The 21,569-nt window shown below is 37.1% G+C and overlaps 1 protein-coding gene across 8 annotated transcripts in view; it reads right to left on the bottom strand.

The window, feature by feature from the left end:
- Positions 1-5,290: 5,290 nt before the first annotated feature.
- CEP135 (centrosomal protein 135) overlaps positions 5,291-21,569 on the bottom strand; it is a 79,488-nt gene continuing 63,209 nt past the window's right edge. For 5 of the 8 annotated variants that reach the window (XM_033425358.2, XM_033425357.2, XM_004268257.3 and 2 more), the window contains 5 exons: positions 17,299-17,508; positions 15,999-16,201; positions 14,978-15,082; positions 12,600-12,710; positions 5,291-7,022 (listed from right to left, as the gene is read on the bottom strand). In XM_033425358.2, the coding sequence (XP_033281249.2) occupies positions 12,611-12,710; positions 14,978-15,082; positions 15,999-16,201; positions 17,299-17,508 (618 nt within the window). In that variant the 3' untranslated portion in view covers positions 5,291-7,022; positions 12,600-12,610. Of the gene's footprint in view, positions 7,023-9,947; positions 12,297-12,599; positions 12,711-14,977; positions 15,083-15,998; positions 16,202-17,298; positions 17,509-18,060; positions 19,134-21,569 lie in introns of those variants that run through there. The other 3 variants (XM_033425356.2, XM_033425360.2, XM_033425362.2) reach the window with 3 other exon arrangements.

Raw genomic sequence — 21,569 nt, forward strand, 5'->3', positions numbered from 1 at the left:
TTTCATATATTAACATATGTTCACTCTTCATACTTTTATTTTCTTAATATCTAAAATATTTGTAGTTATTTCTCCCTTCTGTGTTTTGACTATGTATTTGTCTTGTTTCAAGTAAAGTTCATTAATCAGTCCTTTTATAGATCCAGCTCTTAATTTTGTAAATCTCAATTTTTGTGGTTGATATTATTGTTCTCCAACTCATTGTTTTTTGTCCTTTATTATTTCTGTTATTTTTGGCGGAGGAGGAGCAGGGGTTACTGTTACTTTTTTCCAATCTCTTGATTTAAATGCTTGCTCATTTGTGAACAGTTTTATTTCCTGATTAACATATTTAAAATTACAGGTTTCCTCTAATTACTCATCTTTAGCTGTGTCCCACAATTTTGATTTTAATGGTTTATTACTTGATTATCAGTCTAAATTATTTTACTTTCTTTATGATTTTCATCTTTAACAAAGGGTAATTTAGAAAGACATTTTTAGTTTCCAGACATATTGAAGTTTTTTCTATCCTTTTGAAAAATTATTTTCTAATTTTATGCATTATGGCCAGAGAAATGATTTATATAATTCTTTTGAATCTGAGGCTTCCTTTAAGGGCTACTATATGGTCTATTTTTTCAAATGTAAGAGATATGCTTGAAAAACGTGTATTCTCAGTTTATAGGGTGTGGAGTTTTATACATGTATGTACATATATAGCCATACGTTTATGTTGGCTATATCTTCTTGTTCTATTGTACTTGTTATTCTTCTTGTTGTTCACCACTATTTCACACTTTTTCTCCACCCCAAGATTCTATCTTTTTAGATAATAAGGTTAGTACTCCAGCTTTCTTTTGGTTCCCATTTGCCTGGTGAGTCTTTTTCTTTCCTTCTATTTTCAAATTTTAAAAAGCATATCCCTCTTGTAACGCACATACTGTCTTTTGTTTTAATAAATTTATTTATTTTTTAATATTTATTTTTGGCTGTGTTAGGTCTTTGTTGCTGCGCGTGGGCTTTCTCTAGTTGCGGTGAGTGGGGGCTACTATTCGTTGCGGTGCGCAGGCTTCTCATTACAGTGGCTTCTATTGTTGCGGAGCACAGGCTCTAGGCACGCGGGCTTCAGTAGTTGTGGCATACAGGCTCAGTAGTTGTGGCTCGCAGGCTCTAGAGTGCAGGCTCAGTAGTAGTGGCACACAGGCTTAGTTGCTAGATGGCATGTGGGATCTTCTTGGACGAGGGCTCGAACCCATGTCTCCTGCATTGGCAGGCGGATTCTTAACCACCGCGCCACCAGGGAAGTCCCCTGTCTTTTAAATCTGATTCTTTTTTAAAAAATAAATTTATTTATTTTTGGCTGCATTGGGTCTTCATTGCCATGCGTGGGCTTTCTCTAGTTGCTGCAAGTGGGGGCTGCTCTTCGTTGCAGCGCGTCGGCTTCTCATTGTGGGGGCTTCTCTTGCTGTGGAGCACAGGTTCTAGGCACGCAGACTTCAGTAGTTGTGGTCGTGGGCTCAGTAGTTGTGGCTCACTGGCTCTAGAGCACAGGCTCAGTAGTTGTGGCTCACAGGCTTAGTTGCTCCGCAGCATGTGGCATCTTCCTGGACCAGGGATCAAACCCGTGTCCCCTGCACTGGCAGGTGGATTCTTAACCACTGCATCACCAGGGAAGCCCCTGATTCTTTCTTTTTATTGATGGATTTTATCCATCAATTTACAATTTATTGTGGTTACTCTTGCATAAGGATTTATTTCTGCCATTTTGTTTCATATTTTCCATCTACTGTACTTCAATTTCGTTTTGTTTTGATTTTTTTTCTCTTTTCCTGCTTTCCACTGCAGACGTCAAGTGTTCTTCTGCTGGTTTAAATATTAAATCACTTTTGAAAGCATCCCAAAATGACTTCATCATTATTAGTTAAGTGGTCATGGGCAAGTCTTGCCTGTGCTCTCATCTGTAAAATGAGAATAAAGGAGAATATGGTTGTTGTGGGAATTAATTAATATATGTAAAACTCTTGAGAAAGTGCCTGGTAAGAATAAAGTTCTATGTGTTTACTGTTATATCATTTTGATAGTTGCTCTTAAGACACCTGTTTGTGTTACCCCTCCTTGTTGATTTCTGAAATATCGAGATTTGTATGTTCTCCTGACAGGTATTTTACCTCATGTGCCTTTCTTCTCTTTCTGTCCTCCTCCCCACTATCTAGCATGTTGGTATTATCCAGATTCTAAAATTTTTGGTCTTAATTTTTATAGATATATTTTGTTTCTTTTTTTGGTCCCTCCTCTTCTTAATATGCTTTACCAAGCTATTTGATTATCTTTAATTATCACATCTCTTGCAGCATCTTCTATACCTACTTCTCTAATTGATTACTTCCTTCAAGTTTTTTCAATGTTGATCTTCACTTGACATTCTGAGACTTTGTATGCCTAAGAACATTTTTATTACACCTTCAGATTTGAATGACAGCATAGTTATAAAATAGGTTCAAAATTCATTTCTTTCAATGTTCTGAAAATACTATGTTGCTCGTTTCCAGTGTAATTATTGAGAAGGTTGATGTTGTCTCAGTCTGTTGGAATTGCTATAATAATTTACCATAGATTGGTAAACAATAAAAATTTATCTCTCATGGTTTTGGAGGCTAGAAGTCAGAGATAAGGTGCCAGCATGATCAGGTTCTGGTGAGAGCCCTTTTCTGGGTTATAGACTGCTGACTTATTATTGTACCCTCATACAACAGAGAGTGCAAGAGCTTTCTGGGATTCCTTTTACAAGGGTACTAATCCCATTCATGAGGGCTCCATCCTCATGACCTAATTATCTCCCAAAGGCCCCACCTCCTATCACCACATTAGAAAATAGGGTTTCCACATAGCAATTTTGGGAGACACATTCAGTCCACAACAGATGTAAATCTGACCCTTGTTCCTTTTTAGGTGACCTGTTTTCTCTCTGAAGCTTTTATAATTTCTCTCCTGTCTTCAATATTGTGTCTAAATGTGGGTTTTTCCTTCTCTCCTACTTGGCTTTCTCTGAGCCCTTTTAATAAAGACCTCAGACTTTATTAAAGTATGCTTAATTTGGGGACATTTATCTCCATTATTTCTTAAACTATTTTCTACACTCCTGTCTAATATTTCTCATTTCTAAGGCTCATTATTACCTGGATGTTGGCACTCCTACACATATCCTCTATGATGCTCATCCTTTCTTTTACATTTTCAATCTCTTTTACTGATGCCTTCTGGAAGAAGTCCTCAATCTTATCTTCAAATGCACTATTTTAAAGCTATATCTGTACCTAATCCTTCCTCAAAGAAAAATAGGAGCAGTATCAAACATAACGAAAAAGCACTAAGTGGAAAGATTAGGTATGAAAAAGGTAATAGTGGAAATAAAGAACACATGGGGGTTGTTGGTGCCTTGATAAGAATGGTTTGACTGGAGTAACGGGAATAAATTGTGATTAGGTGATTAGAATAGTTCAAGAAGGAAGGGTGGCATGAAGTGAGTATGGATAACTCCTTTCAAGGAACTTTTGCTACAAAGAGTATGAAAAATGGAATGGTATGGTTCAAGAGGGTTTTAAAATGGGAGATTAAAAATGGGAGGTATTTTTTGATGATGGCCATTCTGACTGGTGTGAGGTGATACCACATTGTAGTCTTCACTTGCATTTCTCTAACGATTAGTGATGTTGAGCAACCTTTCATGTGTTTGTTGGCAGTCTGTATATCTTCTTTGGAGAAATGTCTATTTAGGTCTTCTGCCCATTTCTGGATTGGGTTGTTTTCCTGATATTGAGCTGCACAAACTGCTTGTAAATTTTAGAGATTAATCCTTTGTCAGTTGCTTCGTTTGCAAATATTTTCTCCCATTCTGAGGGTTGTCTTTTCATCTTGTTTATGGTTTCCTTTGCTGTGCAAAAGCTTTGAAGTTTCATTAGGTCCCATTTGTTTATTTTTGTTTTTATTTCCATTTCTCTAGGAGGTGGGTCAAACAGGATCTTGCTGTGATTTATCTCATAGAGTGTTCTGCCTATGATTTCCTCTAAGAGTTTTCTAGTGTCTGGCCTTCATTTGGGTCTTTAATCCATTTTGAGTTTATTTTTGTGTATGGTGTTAGGGAGTGTTCTAATTTCATTCTTTTACATGTAGCTGTCCAGTTTTCCCAGCACCACTTATTGAAGAGGCTGTCTTTTCTCCATTGTATATTCTTGCCTCCTTTATCAAAGATAAGGTGACCATATGTGTGTGGGTTTATCTCTGGGGCTTCCTATCTTGTTCCATTGATCTGTATTTCTGTTTTTGTGCCAGTTGGCCATCATCAAAAAATCTACAAACAATAAATGCTGGAGAGGGTGTGGAGAAAAGGGAACCCTCTTGCACTGTTGGTGGGAATGTAAATTGATACAGCCACTATGGAGAACAGTATAGAGGTTCCTTAAAAAACTAAAAATAGAACTACCATACAACCCAACAATCCCACTACTCAGCATATACCCTGAGAAAACCATAATTCAAAAGGAGTCACGTACCACAACGTTCACTGCAGCTCTATTTACAATAGCCAGGACATGGAAGCAACCTAAATGTCCACTGACAGACGAATGGATAAAGAAGATGTGGCACATATATACAATGGAATATTACTCAGCCATAAAAAGGAACGAAATTGAGTTATTTGTAGTGAGGTGGATGGATCTAGAGTCTGTCATACAGAGTGAAGTAAGTCAGAAAGAGAAAAATAAATACCGTTATGCTAACACATATATATGGAATCTGAAAAAAAGAAATGGTTCTGATGAACCTAGGGGCAGGACAGGAATAGAGACGCAGATGTAGAGAATGGACTTGAGGACACGGGGAGGGGGAAGGGTAAACTGGGATGAAGTGAGAGAGTGGCACTGACATATATACACTACCAAATGTAAAACAGATAGCTAGTGGGAAGCAGCTGCATAGCACCGGGAGATCAGCTCCATGGTTTGTGACCACCCAGAGGGGTGGGATAGGGAGGGTGGGAGGGAGACGCAGAGGGAGGGGATATGGGGATATATGTACACGTTTAGCTGATTCATTTTGTTATTCAGCAGAAACTAACACAACATTGTAATGCAATTATACTCCAATAAAGATGTTAAAAAAAAAAAAAAGAAAGTGCCTGGAATCTGAGTTCAGAGACTTCTCCATATCCCACCATGATAAAATTTGATTTGAATAAATTACACTTAACTTTAGAATTAAGAATATTGCTACCATTATACAAAATTATTTCTAAGAAAGAGAAAATAAATGGACTGGAAAGTTTATTGGAAAATCTATGTCAAGCTCCATAATTTAAAATTATTTAAAACAAATTAAAAACATCTATAAAAGGTCAGAACATTCAGTATTTCAAGATAAAACTACTTTAAAAAATTGTATCATGGTTATGAAAATAACAATTATGGCAAACTATACATTTTTAAATTATAGAAACATTAAAAATAAAATATTGAACAAAATATGCCTTGCTGTTGTTTTGGGGAAAAGGTGGGGACAAATTTTAAAATTTTATTTACATATATTTATTAAAAGATTTTCCATATGACATTGTAAATAGTCCCATTTCTATTGTATTTTGCTGTAATACATGAATTCACACACAGGAGATAGAATACATAAAATTACATAGATGGTGAAAAAGTAAGCCACATCACACCAAATACACAATTACTGCAAAGGGCATAATGAGAACATATAAGGAATATTAGTTTTAGAAAAAGAGTGCTGTCCACCCCCAGGTACACACAAACACTCACACATAAGCTCCACTTTATTAAACCACAGGAGGAAATAAAATGTATCATAAATAATTGGTCTTCCATTTTCCAATGCTAGTTTTTAAGTTCTTTTTCGATCATAATGAAATCTATTAAGAACAGGATTTTCTTCAAATGTATGGTTTAAACACGATTAGTTTTTGTATGACAATCTATTTTGTACTTTTGTTCTTTTATTAATATCTGTATATATCTAAATCCTTTAAAGTTACAACTTTGAAAATTCACTGTAAAAAGCTGTTTTCTATCTAATATGCCACAACAGGTCAGTGTTTACATACTATTCTGGAAGACTGATAAATTACAACACACAGGTTTAGAAGCAAAAAATTGGATATTATTGAATGTATAATGGAATTTTAACAAAATGTTTTACTGTATTTACCCTATATATTGATATTTTTGTATTCAAAATTTTAGATTCGTACAGTGATAAATTTTATTTACTGAAAAGTATCCCAAATTTCTGTTCTATCGTTTTACAAAATTCTAAATACAGCTTTTAGTTTAATTTTGATAGCGTTTATATTATGTGAAGAGTCCATGTGGTAGCCAAAATAGTATATTGTATATAATATATGAATGTATCTTTTCTATCACAGTTCTTCTAGTTGGCAATAACAAATTATATATGGCAACCATTATTTTATCAAGACCTTTGCTATTATAAGAATAGACCTGAATATAGTCCCCTCAATGATAGACAGCATATTGGTGCATAATTAATTTTACATTTAGAAGAAAAAAGTTAAACATGACAGCATAGCATCAAAGTTGATCATCCCTTGTGAATGTATTAAAGATATGGGTTATAAACACAGGCATGGAAATGAGAATATTTATATACATATATCATGGTTCATTAAGAAAAAAATTATTAAAGCATAATGTGAGTAATACATCATAATAATTCACAGTATAAACACACTTTGAGAAGTAATTTAAGTCAGGAATAATAAAAATACAGATATAACATTAGCACTATCCATACATATTCTGTTCTGTCATATATATGAAAATATACACATGGATATAGCTCTTTTAAACCAAATTTTTACATAAATATTCACTGATTTAAATAAAAGTTGACAGAGGTAGAATTTGTGTCAATGTTCATAATTTTCAGGAACAAGTGCTTCAAATATTTCATTACTGTCTGTCCTTTAAAAAAATCCATATAGCCAACTCATGAAAGCCATCATTCTGAAAAAGCGGGGAGGGGAAAGGTGGATTAAGAAAAAAATGATAAAATTACTCAGTACTTTCATGAAAAATTGCAATTCAGTAATGTTTTAACTGAAATTATAATCTCTAATAAAATCTTTGCCCACAAATTATAGTTAATAGTCAAGAAGTATTGTTCTATATTTCAAAAAGATATTCCCTTTAAACTATTATACAAAAGCACTTCAAAGTATAAGAGTACTGAAAGAATGATACACAGTGAAAAGAATGGGGTAACATAGAATGTTAATTGAGAAAAATCGTTCAAAAGAAGGGATACTATGATGTATAGGTTTCATAAAATTACAAACAAGTACTGTAAATTATGTTGTCTGAGTCTTAAAATAGCATGTTAAGGATAGTCAAATATTTTTCCAAGTATTTTGACCTTACGTGCTATCTAACCACCCTCCCAATTAAAAAACACAGACATTAAAATATAAAAAAATCACACAATGGAAACACTGAGAAAGTAATTATTTTTTTCTATATTGAGGAAGACATACTTAAGAAGAAATTATCAGGCAGGTTGTCAAATACTGATGTAAAACATTGTTTATAAGAAAAAAAAAGCTGGAAACAAACTATCGATATATGTTCCATAAGAGGAGAATGATTAAATAATTTATGGAATATCCATGTGATCAACTGTTAAATCACTATTTTAAAATGGCATTTTTGAAAATGCTTTTAATGATAAGAATAAATGTATGCAACTATATTAAGGGGAAAACCCCACAGAACAGAACAGAACAAAACAAAAAAACTGATAAAAACTATTTTGAGTATGATTTCTATTAGAATTATACATGTATGTCTATGCTTGTGTGTATATTTATTACAAATTAAACATAAGAAAGGAGTAGGGGCTTCCCTGGTGGTCCAGTGGTTAAGACTCCATGCTCCCCTCCCAATGCAGGGGTCACGGATTTGACCCCTTGTTGGGGAACTAAGATCCTGCAAAGATTCTGCATGTCGCGTGTCACGGCCAAAATAAATAAATAAATAAAGTTTAAAAAAAGTAAATAAATAAACCTTTTTTTTTTCTTTTTAAAAAGAAGGGAGTGTACCAAATGGCTAATTGCTATTTTCTCTGGGTTGTAGGATTAAAAGTGATTTTGATTTGTACATCCATGTTCACAGCAGCATTTTCACAATAGCCAAAAGATGGAAGCAAGCCAAGTGATGAATGGATAAACAAAGTGTGCTATATACATAGTATGGAATAATATTCAGCCTCAAAAAGGAAGGGGATTCTGACACATACTCCCTCCCTCATGGATAAAACTTGTAAACATTATAGTAAGTGAAATAAGTCAGTCACAAAAACACAAATGCTGCATGATTCCACTTATTTAAGGTACAAAGAATAGTCAAATTCATAGAGACAGAAATTGTCACGGTGATTGCAAGAGGTTAGGGGAAAGGGAGAATGGGGAGTTAGCGTTTAATGGGTACAGAGTTTTAGCTGGGGAAGATGAAAAAGTTCTGGAGATTGATGGTAGAGATGATTTTTGCACAAGAGTGTGAATGTACTAACTGCCAGAGAAATGTACACTTAAAAATGGTTAAAATGATAAATTTGACCTTATGTATATTTTACTCCAATAAAAAAAATATAAAAAGAAGTGATTTTGGTTATCTTCTTTCTACTTTTGTATTTTATGTTTTCTCAGTGAGCATTTTTTAGATGCAATAATCAAAACAGTAAAAGCAAAACTGGATTATATATGTTAACTATTAGAGACACTGTAAATACGACTTGATATGAATATTTCATATTCATTTCTGGGTACTTATGGGGAAATCCCTTAAAATTAGTTTTGGTGACAACGTTAGAAAATATGAATGGAAATGTGCTACCAATTAACAACATCATTAGGATACTCTGGGAATTTGTTAATGGTTGTAGACATTTTCTAATCTACATCTACTAGAATGGCTATAATAAAAAAATGGAAAATAACAAGTGTTGATAAGGACTTGGAAAACTGGAACTCTTAGACTGCTGGTGAGAATGGTACAGTTATGTGGAAAAAGTTTGGCAGGTATTCAAAAAGTTAAACATAGAATTACCTTATGACCCAGCAACTCTAGGTACTCACAAAAGATATTAAAACAGACTAAAACAGATACTTGTACACCAATGTTCACAGCAGCATTATTCACAATAGCTAAGAGATGAAAACAACCCAGGTGTCCATCAACTGATGAGCAAAAGAACAAAATGTGGTATAAACACAAAGGAATATCATTCAGGGATGAAAAGGAATGAAGTTCTGATACATGCTACAACACAGATGAACCCTGAAGACATTATTCTAAATGAAGTAAGCTAGATGCAAAAAGACAAATATTGTATAAATTCACTTATATGAAAATCTAGAGTAGGCTAATTTATAGAGATAGAAAGTAGATTAGAGGTTATCAGGGGCAGGGAAGTGAAGACAGGGGACTGGAGAGTTATTGCTTAATAGATACAGAGTTTCTGTCGGGGTGATAAAAAATTCTGGAAATAGTGGTGATGGTTGTACAACATTGTGAATTTAATGCCACTGAGTTGTACACTTTACAAAATAGTTAAGAAGGCAAAGTTGAGGGACTTCCCTCGTTGTCCAGTGGTTAAGACTTTGCCTTCCAATGCAGGGGGTGTGGGTTCGATCCCAGGTCAGGGAAATAAGATCCCACATCCCTCCTGGCCAGAAAAAAAACAAAACAAAGCATAAAACTGAAGCAATATTGTAACAAATTCAATAAAGACTTTAAAAATGGTACACATCAAAAAAACTTAAAAAAAAAGTAGGCAAAGTTCATGTTATATATATTTTATCATAATTTTAAAAAGTTTTCTAATTCATTACAGCTTTAGAGATTGCTGGAAAGCACTATGTTCTAGATCAGTGGTTCTTTTTTTTTTTTTTTTTTTTTTGCGGTATGCGGGCCTCTCACTGTTGTGGCCTCTCCCATTGCGGAGCACAGGCTCCGGACGTGCAGGCTCAGCGGCCATGGTTCACAGGCCCAGCCGCTCTGCGGCATGTGGGATCTTCCGAGACCGGGGCACGAACCCATGTCCACTGCATCAGCAGGCGGACTCTCAACCACTGTGCCACCAGGGAAGCCCCCAGTGGTTCTTAGATTATAGTTTGGGGATCCCTGGGAGTCAAGCCTCTTTTCATAAACTAAGGAATTACTTGCTTTTTCACTCATATTATCTCACAAGTATACAGATAAGTTTTCCAGGGGCTATGTGACATGAAAGGCCAGTTAGTAAATAAATATTTCAGATTTGCGGGCCACAGGGTCTCTGTCACAACTCCCTAATTCTGCCACTGCAGAAAAGCAGCCTGAGACAATATGTAAACAAATCGGTGTGGCTTAATAAAGCTTAATTTACAAAATTAGGCAGTGGTGTGGATTTGGCCTACAGGGGCCTAGTTTACCAACCCTTGATCTAAAATGCAGCTGTGAATCAAGCATGAAAAAAATGCTTGTGTCACAACTGCCAAGAGGCTTTATAATGAGAAGCAGAACCTCCATCTAATCACATTCAAATTAATGCAGCAGCTTAGAAGTTGTGAGGACAAAGTGACTGCTGCCAGCACTAGGAAGTGGTCCTCAAAGTGAAAGAGGAAGTCAAATGTTTTAGTCAAATAAACAAACACAAAAGCAAAAAGCACAGCAATCAGGAATCATTTAAACATAGGCCCTACAAATACCAATAAACCCTGGGGCATCAGTATATTAAAGAATAGAACATAGCTAATACTCTTATGAGGATTCTGAAGTCACCAAGGAAATGCTTAATTATCTCCTATAAAATTCTATTGAGAGAAGCCAAAAAATGAATAATTTTTAAAAGGACTGACTTTACTATTTCTGTCAATAAGCCTGTACTTTTCAGTCATCTACTTTTCAAACCCTAGGTCTGACATGCTTCTTTCCCATTCACTCCCATCTCCAATGAATGAGCACATCACTTTGACCCTTCCTCAGCCAAATGTGTCCTAGCTCTTTACAATCACTCTGGAAAACTGCCTTACTATAACTACTCAAGCTCGAACACATGCACGTCCAGTGACCTGACAATCTCACCCCTAAGTGTATACCCAAAAGAAATGCACACATCTGTTCGCCAACATAAGGTACTAGAATGTTCATCATAATTCTATCTGTAATAGCCCAAACTGGAAATTATCACATGCCCATCAAAAACAGAATGAGTAAATGGACTGTGGTATGTTCACATAATGGAATACTATACAGCAACAAGACTGAACCAACTACAAGTACACAGCAGTATGGATGAATGTCACAGAGGTACTATTGAGAAAAAAGCCAGAAATATATGATTTCATTTATAAAATGTCCAGAAACAGACAAAAGAAATCTATGCTTTTAATAACTGAGACAGTTACTTTTAGAGTAAGGCTTATGACCAGAAGGACACCCAAGAGAGGTCATGTTTTGTTTCTTGATCCGGGTGCAGGTTGCATAGGTGTGTTCAGTTTGTAAAAATTCATTGAGCTGTATATCCTATGATATAGCACTTTTCTGTATGTATATAATAATTTATCTTAAAATATCTAGCTTTCAATATTAAATAATATTTTCTATGTCTTTGTCCACACTTTCACTATCTGTTATTTGTACCTTGAGTTTGGCACTTTATCAAATATTACCCTGTGATACATTGTCATTTAATTTTTGTTGTGGATGTCTTCTCTCTCTCTCTCTTTTTTTAAATCTGCATCGGGTCTTAGTTGCGGCGTGTGGGATCTTCATTGAGGCATGCGGGATCTTTCGTTGCGGCGTGCAGGCTCTTCCTTGCAGTGCACGGGCTTCTCTCTAGTTGTGGTGCGTGGGTTTTCTCTCTCTAGTTTTAGTGGCACATGGGCTTCTCTCTAGTTGTGGCGTGCAGGTTTTCTCTCTAGTTAGAGCGGCACATGGGCTTCTCTCTAGTTGTGGTGCGTGAGTTTTCTCTCTCTAGTTGTAGTGGCGCATGGGCTTCTCTCTAGTTGTGGCGTGCAGGTTTTCTCTCTAGTTGTAGCGGCGCGTGGGCTTCTCTCTAGTTGTGGTGCGTGAGTTTCCTCTCTCTAGTTGTGGTGTGCGGGCTCCAGAGCATGAGGGCTCTGTAGTTTGTGGCACCCAGGCTCTCACTGAGGCGCGCAAGCTCAGCAGTTGTGGTGCATGGGCTTAGTTGCCCCACGGCATGTGGGATCTTAGTTCCCCGATCAGGGATCAAACCCACGTACCCTGCATTGGAAGGCAGATTCTTTACCACTGGACCACCAGGGAAGTCCCCAGATGTCTTCTTTTTTAATTAATGTATAATTTATGTACAATAAAATACATGGACTGTAAACGTTCAGTTCAACGAATTTTTACAATTGTATACAGCCATGTAACCATCACCACCATGACACAGCACATTCTATTACCTCTGAAAGTTCCCTACCACCTTTATAGGCAATCTCCTCTCCCCCCACACAGAAAACAACTCTTGTAATTTTTATAACCAGAGATAAGTTTTGCTTGTACTTGGTGTTACATACATACCTTTCTGATAATCAGTTTGTATGTTCAGGAGAATGTAAAGGAGACTTCAGAGTAGAACTAAGGGGTGGTGTGCGAAGACCGTGCCGACGCATCTCTTGGATTGCTCGTTCTCTGTCAATAAAGACAAAATAAGAGATTATACCAAGAAGTGGTAAACAAATAAAAGGTCCTGTTATTGTTGTTAAGTAATTTCTACTCAATTGATTAATTAGTATTTCTACTAAATTTAAATCCTTTGAAGGGACTTCCCGGGTGGCACAGTGGTTAAGAATCTGCCTGCCAATGCAGGGGACACAGGTTTGAGCCCTGGTCCAGGACGATCCCACATGCCGCGGAGCAACTAAGCCCATGTGCCACAACTACTGGGTCGGCGTTCTAGAGCCCGTGAGCTACAACTACTGAGCCCACGTGCCACAACTACTGAAGCCTGCACGCCTAGAGCCCGTGCTCCACAACAAGAGAAGCCACCGCATAGAGAAGCCTGCACACCTCAATGAAGAGGAGCCCCTGCTTGCCATGGCAACTAGAGAAAGCCCACGCAGCAACAAAGACCCAACGCAGCCATAAACAAATAAATAAATCCTATGTCTTTATATCATTTCTAAGTTGAGGATAAAAGATGTCAATTAAAGGAATATGTACTTTAAGAGATTGTTCAAAGCCCTTCTGAATATAGATTTTCAAAGTTGGTTGGTTCCCCTCTCTGCCCCTACCTTTCCCACCTCTTCTTGCACATAAATCTAGTCCTCTTCCTTCCTGTCTCAAAACGCCCAAATGTTAGAAGTAAAATAATCTACTTTCTGTTATGTCTGGGTCTGCCCCACAAAGCATGATGACTGTGTTGCCACCTCTACTGTGGGCTATTCACAGTCCCTGGCCCAGACTTTCTGACTTGAGCTCTTCAGTACCTAGGATTTCTACCTAGACGGGTGCTTCACAAACTTTTTTCATTATAATCCCCTACAAAAACTTTTTTAGATGCCCCTCCCCAAATTATTCCCCCTCCGTCCAATTTTAATACATCAGATTTTAATACATAGATACACTGTTAATACACTGTGGCCCTTCCGAGGGCCATAAATCACTGTAGTACCTAAGGTTTCTTTGCCATTCCCTCTCCCCCAAGAATCTATATTGTTCCCTGCAGGGACAATATCGCCTCTTTAAAAATGCAAGATCTAGTTGCATGGTAAACAGAAGGAAAGACATGGTCATGTGGGTCAAGGTTTCTTTGGGGACCAGGGGCAAGGAAAAAGGAGAAGAATTAAGGGAGTCTATAACCCTAGGCAACAGAGGGCTTGGTTTAGGACCCTTGAATTGAAGAGAATTTCAGTTGTCATTAATAAATGAAAATCATTACATATATACAGTTTAGTACATTCAGAAAATAGATCTTCTAAATAACAAGAAATTAACAACACTGCTTTCATGACACTGATGCAACCTCAGGCTTCATTTCTCTTTGAAATCACAAATACTGATTTCCTAGCAAATTCCATCTATAATCCAAATTGCACATCACTTAAAAGTTTTGAAGCAAATGGTTAAGAATAAGATTAGAGAACTCAAAATATTGACCTAAATAAGCAATCTGACCACTATTTGAGAATGAAATCTTAGGAATGCTGATGCCTATGGTATTAATACAGTAGGAAAGAATAATGGAAGAAAAGTAAATTGACAAGTTGATTCACAAATTAGACTTGGATTTTAACTGTTAAAGCAGGTCTCATTCCTGTCTGTAACACTTGGAGATTAAAATTTTCAACATAATAAAGCAAATGAACTGAAATATAAGTGTCTATAAAAATTCCTAAGCTGTAGGGAATATATTGAAAAGATTAAGAGCACAGGCTTTAAAATTAGACAAACCTATATGGATTTTAGTCTTGGCTCTGCTATTTACTATTTGCGTGACCTTAGTTTTTAATAACAATATAGGCACAATAATAGATAGTTAATAGGATTAATCAGATACATACATAGTATCTGGCATATATTTGTTAAGTGCCCTTAAGATCATCAGTATCATCGCTTTCATGATGATTTGTATTTGGAATTTCCTATTGGACCATAATGTTTTGGGCTCTTGTAGAATCCTTACTAGCTTGCTGATTCCCTAACTATATCCTTTGAAATAATGCCCTAATTTTGTCCTGAGGAATGCTACAGCAAACATTCATACAATACTTGCTACTTTATTGTGGGGATATTATCTTCTACAACACTTGTTGCCTTTTTAGGAAGAATTACCAAAGAAATTTATTTTACATATTAATGCTAAGAAAAGTTTGCTATTTGTAAGCCATATTAAATCCTTTTGGAATAGAATAGGGAATAAATAAAAACGCTGTTCAATGCTAAAAATATATTCTTACCGTTCATATCTTTCAGTTGAAATCTGCCTTTTCAGAACATCAAGATCTGTTTGTAATTGTGCCATTTTAGCCCGAAGCATGGTGTTTTCCCGGCTTTGACTATTTCTTAAAAACAAATTTAGAAAATCAAATAAATAATAAATATTCTGTTTTATAGCATCAAGTGCTATGGATTTTTGTTTTTGTTATTAATAAATACAAACGGAGGTGACATATAAGGATGAAAAAAAGAGAAGACTTTCCAACAATAATTCCATAAACGTCTGGAGCTTCTATCACAAAGTTTTCTTTTTCATTCATCTCATATATTTAACAAACATTTACTAAGCTTCTAGTATGTGCTAGGCACTGCAGCAATGCTGGAGATACCAATGTGAGAAGACATGAATTGTAACATCAAAAAGTAAAGTATCTTTATTGGCTCTTTCTTGATTCCTACCTCAGAAAGAGATATATTTCTAATTCCTTTTAAAAGTTAATTATTCCACTCATACTATCTACTCTATGTTTCCTCCCTTCTTCCAAAAATATGTCCAAACTTCTCCATTATCAATCTCCTAAAAGGTAATCAATATTATGAGGGTCAATTTTCATGGCCTTTTCAAAGTCTTTTTCCTAATTCATAGCATGAAACACAGCCAGTTCTCCCCATTCTGAAATGCTCTCCCCTTCGCTGACTTCTCTCTTCAGTCCTCAAATTTAGGTATTTTTCTAAAGTCCACTCGTTCACTTCCATGGGTACCACCTCTGTGGAGAACATATACAAATTACACGCCCAAACATGATGTCTCTTCTGAGCTAAACCCCCTGAGTTTCCCAAAGCAGCGGCCATGTAATCAAAATACTTTGCTTTGCACTCCCATCCCCCAGTCCCCCAACACTTTGAAAACAAAATTTTTTTCGTTCCTCCACTATTTTTCTATCATTTGTTTTATGCTACAAATCTATAAAAAATTATTCATATTGAAAAATTATTTGTGACAAGCTATTTTCCTCACATAAGTTGATTCATGACGCTTACAATTTGCTTTCTGAAAGGGTTAACTTCTCTTTAAGTAGCTGAATTTCTGTATCCTTCTCGTGGGAGGTTAAATGGGAATGAAATTCTTTATCTCTATTTGTAGCCAACAATGATTCAAGGTTTTTAATCGTATGTCTCTCACTTGACAGTTGTTTTTTTAACAGCTCTGATTCTGATTTTACATTTTCTAATTCCACTGCAACCTACAAGAAAAACAAAGCAAGATTACTTCAGTATAATTTTAGACTTACTCTGAAAAATTATCTGCACAGCTATACACACATCAGTTGCTTCATTTTGGGTACTGATTAAAGATTCTGTAATACTTTTCACATATAGGAAAAACATCTTATTTTCAAAATAATCTTTGTTATTTTTAGCAAAGACCTATCCCAACCCTCAAATAGTTTTCTTTCATGTTATCTTGTCAAGAGGGGGTAATTAACGTAAAATCCTAAAATGTGGCCACCCTATCAGTAAGGAGGCCCTTCTGGTTTATTAAATATGTATATTCTGTTTACATAGTCAAACCAGTCTTGAAGCTTCTCAGTACCTGAAAATAAAGTTACTACTAAATAAGTGAAAACTGGAAACACCCATGTTTAAAAACACACATTGGGTTGTTTAAAGTAATGCTTTGGTTTGGGAATGGGACGTTCCAGTTAACTCGACTTTTAAAATTAAGTAAGATTTTTATCAGGAAAATATTCCACTTAGAAAGGAATCAACTGCTCAATTCTTCATATAAGTCTTACTTTTAAGCAGAGAAAGAATGTATTGGGATATGTTCCTATTCTATAATTAGAAGACTTATATTCTCCTAAATACCCATCTGCTTCAAAACAGCACCTAATTTTATCATCATGTTTGCCAAAGAAACCTCGACAAAAAATGTAGTAGTCAAATTAGAGTAGGGCTGAATAAAACAATATGCTACTGGGACTTCCTGGTGGTGCAGTGGTTAAGAATCCGCCTGCCAATGTAGGGGACACAGGTTCGAGCCCTGGTCCGGGAAGATCCCACATGCCTCGGAGCAACTAAGCCCGTGCGCCACAACTACTGAAGCCCACGTGCCACAGCTACTGAAGCCCACGCGCCTAGAGCCCATGCTCTGCAACAAGAGAAGCCACCGCAATGAGAAGCCCGCGCACCGCAACGAAGAGTAGCCCCCACTCGCCACAACTAGAGAAAGAGCGCATGCAGCAATGAAGACCCAATACAGCCAAAAATAAATAAATAAAATAAGTAAATTTATATATAAAAAAACAATATGCTACAATATTATCTTTTAAGTTCTTACCCTCTCAAATTCAAGGTTTTTGGAATTCAATTGCTGGGTCATAATATCTTTGCCTGAATCAAGCTTAATGCAAAGGTCTCTAAGAGATGACACATCATTTAATACTGCTGCTTTCTCATCTTCTTGGTGTCTCAGCTCTTCTTCTAATCTAGACATGGCTTTTGCCATGGATGAGATCTGAGATTCATAAGCATGATGTGCATTTATGTGCTGAAAATAAGAAAACAGGTAAAAAGTTAAAGTAACCCAGTAATATTAAAGGTTTGAATCTGTGTAACTACAACGTCCCTTTATATAACTATAAAAGCCAATTTTTGCAATTTAAAAAATTTTGCAATTTTAAGATACTCTCAGGAAGCTGTCTTCTATTTAAAGATGGCCTATTTAATGCTTAAAAAAATAAACTGTGTTTAATTATTAATCATGGTAACTAAGTACCTCATGTATATATTTGGAAGATGAAAATTACTGCTTTAGGGTTGTGAACATGAGAGATCTTTTAAGTCATATTAAATTTTTCCTTTATAAACTCTGTTATAATAATGCTTTTTAAAGTAACATATATACTTATCACTCCTCAACTGCCTTTAAATTCTGAATTTCAAAAATGGAGTTTGCTTTAAAACTATATACCTAAACTCATATTTAAATTTAACTTAACCTAATAATAGTATACAACTTTATAAGATTTTAATAACTGAAATGATGAGCAAAATTTGAAATACTGATAAACACTTCTTTCCTAAAGTAATATACATTAAAAAAAATTAATTTATTTATTTTTGGTTGCGTTGGGTCTTCGTTGCTGCACACAGGCTTTCTCTAGTTGTGGTGAGCAGGGAGGGGCTACTCTTCGTTGCGGTGTGCGGGCTTCTCATTGCAGTGGCTTCTCTTGTTGCGGAGCACGGGCTCTAGGCGTGCGGGCTTCAGTAGTTGCAGCACACAGGCTTCAGTAGTTGTGGCGCACAGGCTTCAGTAGTTGTGGCTCATGGCTCTAGCGCTCAGGCTCAGTAGTTGTGGTGCATGGGCTTCATTGCTCCGTGGCATGTGGGATCTTCCTGGACTCCTGGGCTCGAACCCATGTCCCCTGCACATTCTTAACCACTGCATGGGCCACCAGGGAAGTCCCAAGTAATGCACATTTAAAATTTTTCACAATTTAAAATGTGAGTGATAAATACAAACAGATATAAACTCTACTTCTAGAATTTAGGAAGAATTCCACATTTGAAAATTAAATTATTAAACAAGCTTTACTAAAATGAATCAACATTAAAAATCTAATACACTGCTATGAAGATTTAATAAATTTCAACAATTGTAGAAAAGTACTTGGATTTTCCAAATACTAATGAATTAATTAATCAAAATTCCCCCAAAGAAATATAAATATGTAAGTCAATCTTATATACCACATAAGAACATGAACAATGACAAAGAACAAAAGAACTAAAGAATAGTTTCTCCCGAGAACTATTTTGAAGGTTGAAAAACATTCCTTTAGTTATTATACTCTTAACAGAAAAACTTACAGAAATAGTGTATTCGTTTCCTAGGACTGCTGTAACAAATTACTGCAAATTGCTGGGTGGCTTAAAACAACAGAAATTTATTCCCTCACAATTCTGGAGGTTACAAGTCTGAAATTTAGATGCTGGCAGAGTTGGCTTCTTCGGGAGGTTCTGAGGTAGAATCTGTTCCACGCCTCTCTCCAAACTTCTGGTGATTGCTGGCAATCCTTGGTGTTCCTTGCCTTGTAGACACATAACTCCAATCTCTGCCTTCACCTTCACTTGACATTCTCCTTGTGTCTTCTGTGTCCAGATTTCTCTTATCTCATAAGGATACCAAACATTAGGTTATGGCCTGCCCTAGTCCAGTATGACCTCACCTTAAATTGATTACACCTGCAAAGGTCCTATTTCCAAAAAGGTCACATTCACAGGTTCTGGTGGTTAGCATTTCAATATATTTCGGGGGGGCATAATTCTATCAACTCTCTGGCTCCCCCAAATTCATGTCCTTCCCATGTGCAAAATATATTCATTCTATCCCAACATTCTAGCATCAACTCTAAGTCCAAAATCTTATCTAAGTCAGAATGGGTAAGACTCTGGGTATGGTGCTTCCTGGGGCAAAATTCCTCTCCTTCCACAGACCTGTGATACTAGAAAACAAGTTACCTCCCTCTGAAATAAAATGGTGGAAAAGGCATAAAATGGTCCTATTCTGAAAGGGAGAAAATAGAAGGAATAAAGGAGTTACTAGTCCAAAGTAAGCCTGCAGCCAAGTAGGGCAAATTCCATTAGATTTCAAGGCCTAAAAATAATTATCTGTGTCTTGATACTCTGTCCTCTGGACCTGCTAGGGCAGCCCCACCTTCTCAGCCCTCAGGTATAGCCCCATCTCTTGGCTCACAGTGGCAGTGGCGCTGCTTTCTGGAATCAAGGAAGAAATAGCCCAGTCCCCTGGGCCTATGGTAGCGTAGCAGGTCCACCAGCTTTTGAGCTGCCCTTGGCAGCCCTGCTGATCTCTGAGCCACCTTCATTCTTCCCTTTTCTTGAAGAAGAACATATGTTCATAACTCTAGTGGCCTGTTTTCTGCTAGTAGGATCCAAGAAGTTTAACCTTCTTTCCTTGTATCCTGTTTCTGTCCCTTTCAGCCCAAGCTGGCAGTGTTTCTGCTGAGGTGATTGGTTGGGTCTATGAGTCACTCACCTACTCTCTTTGCCTAGCCACACTCTCGGCCCTGCCTCCAGAACACGCTATCTGGATAGGCTAAGACTTTTCCAAATCATCAAGTCCCAGCTCTTTTTTTGCTTAGCAATTCCTTCTTCAATCTGTCTCTTTCCTTCACATCTTACTATAAGCAGCAAGGAGAAACCAGGTTGCACCTTTCATACTCTGCTTGGAAATTTCCTCAGCTAAATATCTAAGTTCATAACTTATAAGTTCTACTTTCCTAAGAGTATACCATAATTCAGTCAAGTTCTCTGACATTTTATAATAAGAATTACCTTTTCTCCAGTGTCCAATAACATGTTCCTCAATTCCATCTGAGACCTCACTAGAAGAAACATTCTTATTTCTGGACAAATTCCATTCATGATGATTTATGTATTTTGTAAATAATAGAAGTTTTCTCTACAGCTTTCCTCTTTTTTTCTGCGGTACGCGGGCCTCTCACTGCTGTGGCCTCTCCTGCTGTGGAGCACAGCTCTGGACGCGCAGGCCCAGCGTCCATGGCTCACGGGCCCAGCCGCTCTGCGGCATGTGGAATCCTCCCGGACCAGGGCACAAACCTGCGTCCCCTGCATCGGCAGGCGGACTCTCAACCACTGCGCCACCAGGGAAGCCCTCCTCTTTTTTTCTGAGTTCTCGCCAGAATTGCCTTTAATATCCATCTTTCTATCTACAAACTTTTCAAGGTTGTCTAGACTTTTCTATCACGCACCTCAAAACTCTTCCAGCCTGTACCCATTACTCTTCCAGCCTGTACCCAATTCCAAAGACCCTTTTTAGGTTTGTTACAAAAGCATCCCACTTCCTGGTACCAAAATCTGTACTAGTTTCTTAACGCTGCCATAACAAATTACCAGAAACTAGATAGCTTAAAACAACAGAAATGTATTCCCTCTCAGTTCTGGAGGCCACAAGTCTGAAACCCAGATGTCAGCAGGATCGGTTCCTTCTGGAGGTTCTGAATGAGAATCTTTTCCACACCCCTCTCCCAGCTCAAGTGATTGCTGGCAATCCTTGGGGTTCCTTGCCTTGGTAGACACATCATTTCAATCTTTGCCTCCATCCTCATATGGCATTCTCCCCTGTGTCTTCTGTGTCTGAATCTCCCTTATTTTACAAGGACACCAGTTATCAGATTAGGGTCCATCCTACCCAGTGTCACCTCATTTTAACCGTCTTAAAAAGTATTTATTTATTTTTGGCTGCATTGGGTCTTCATTGCTGTGCACGGGCTTTTCTCCAGTTGCGGCGAGCGGGGGTTAGTCTTCGTTACGGTGCACAGGCTTCTCACTGCGGTGGCTCTCTTGTTGCGGAGCACGGGCTCTAGGCTCACGGGTTTCAGTAGTTGTAGCTCGTGGGCTCTAGAGTGCAGGCTCAGTAGTTGTGCGCACGGGCTTAGGTGCTCCGCGGCATGTGGGATCTTCCCAGACCAGGGCCCGAACCCGTGTCCCCTGCACTGGCAGGCGGATTCTCAACCACTGTGCCACCAGGGAAGCCCACCTCATTTTAACTTGATTAAATCTGCAAAG

The sequence above is a fragment of the Orcinus orca genome, chromosome 4, assembly GCF_937001465.1.
Source record: "Orcinus orca chromosome 4, mOrcOrc1.1, whole genome shotgun sequence".
In the NCBI taxonomy this organism is placed as follows: domain Eukaryota; kingdom Metazoa; phylum Chordata; class Mammalia; order Artiodactyla; family Delphinidae; genus Orcinus; species Orcinus orca.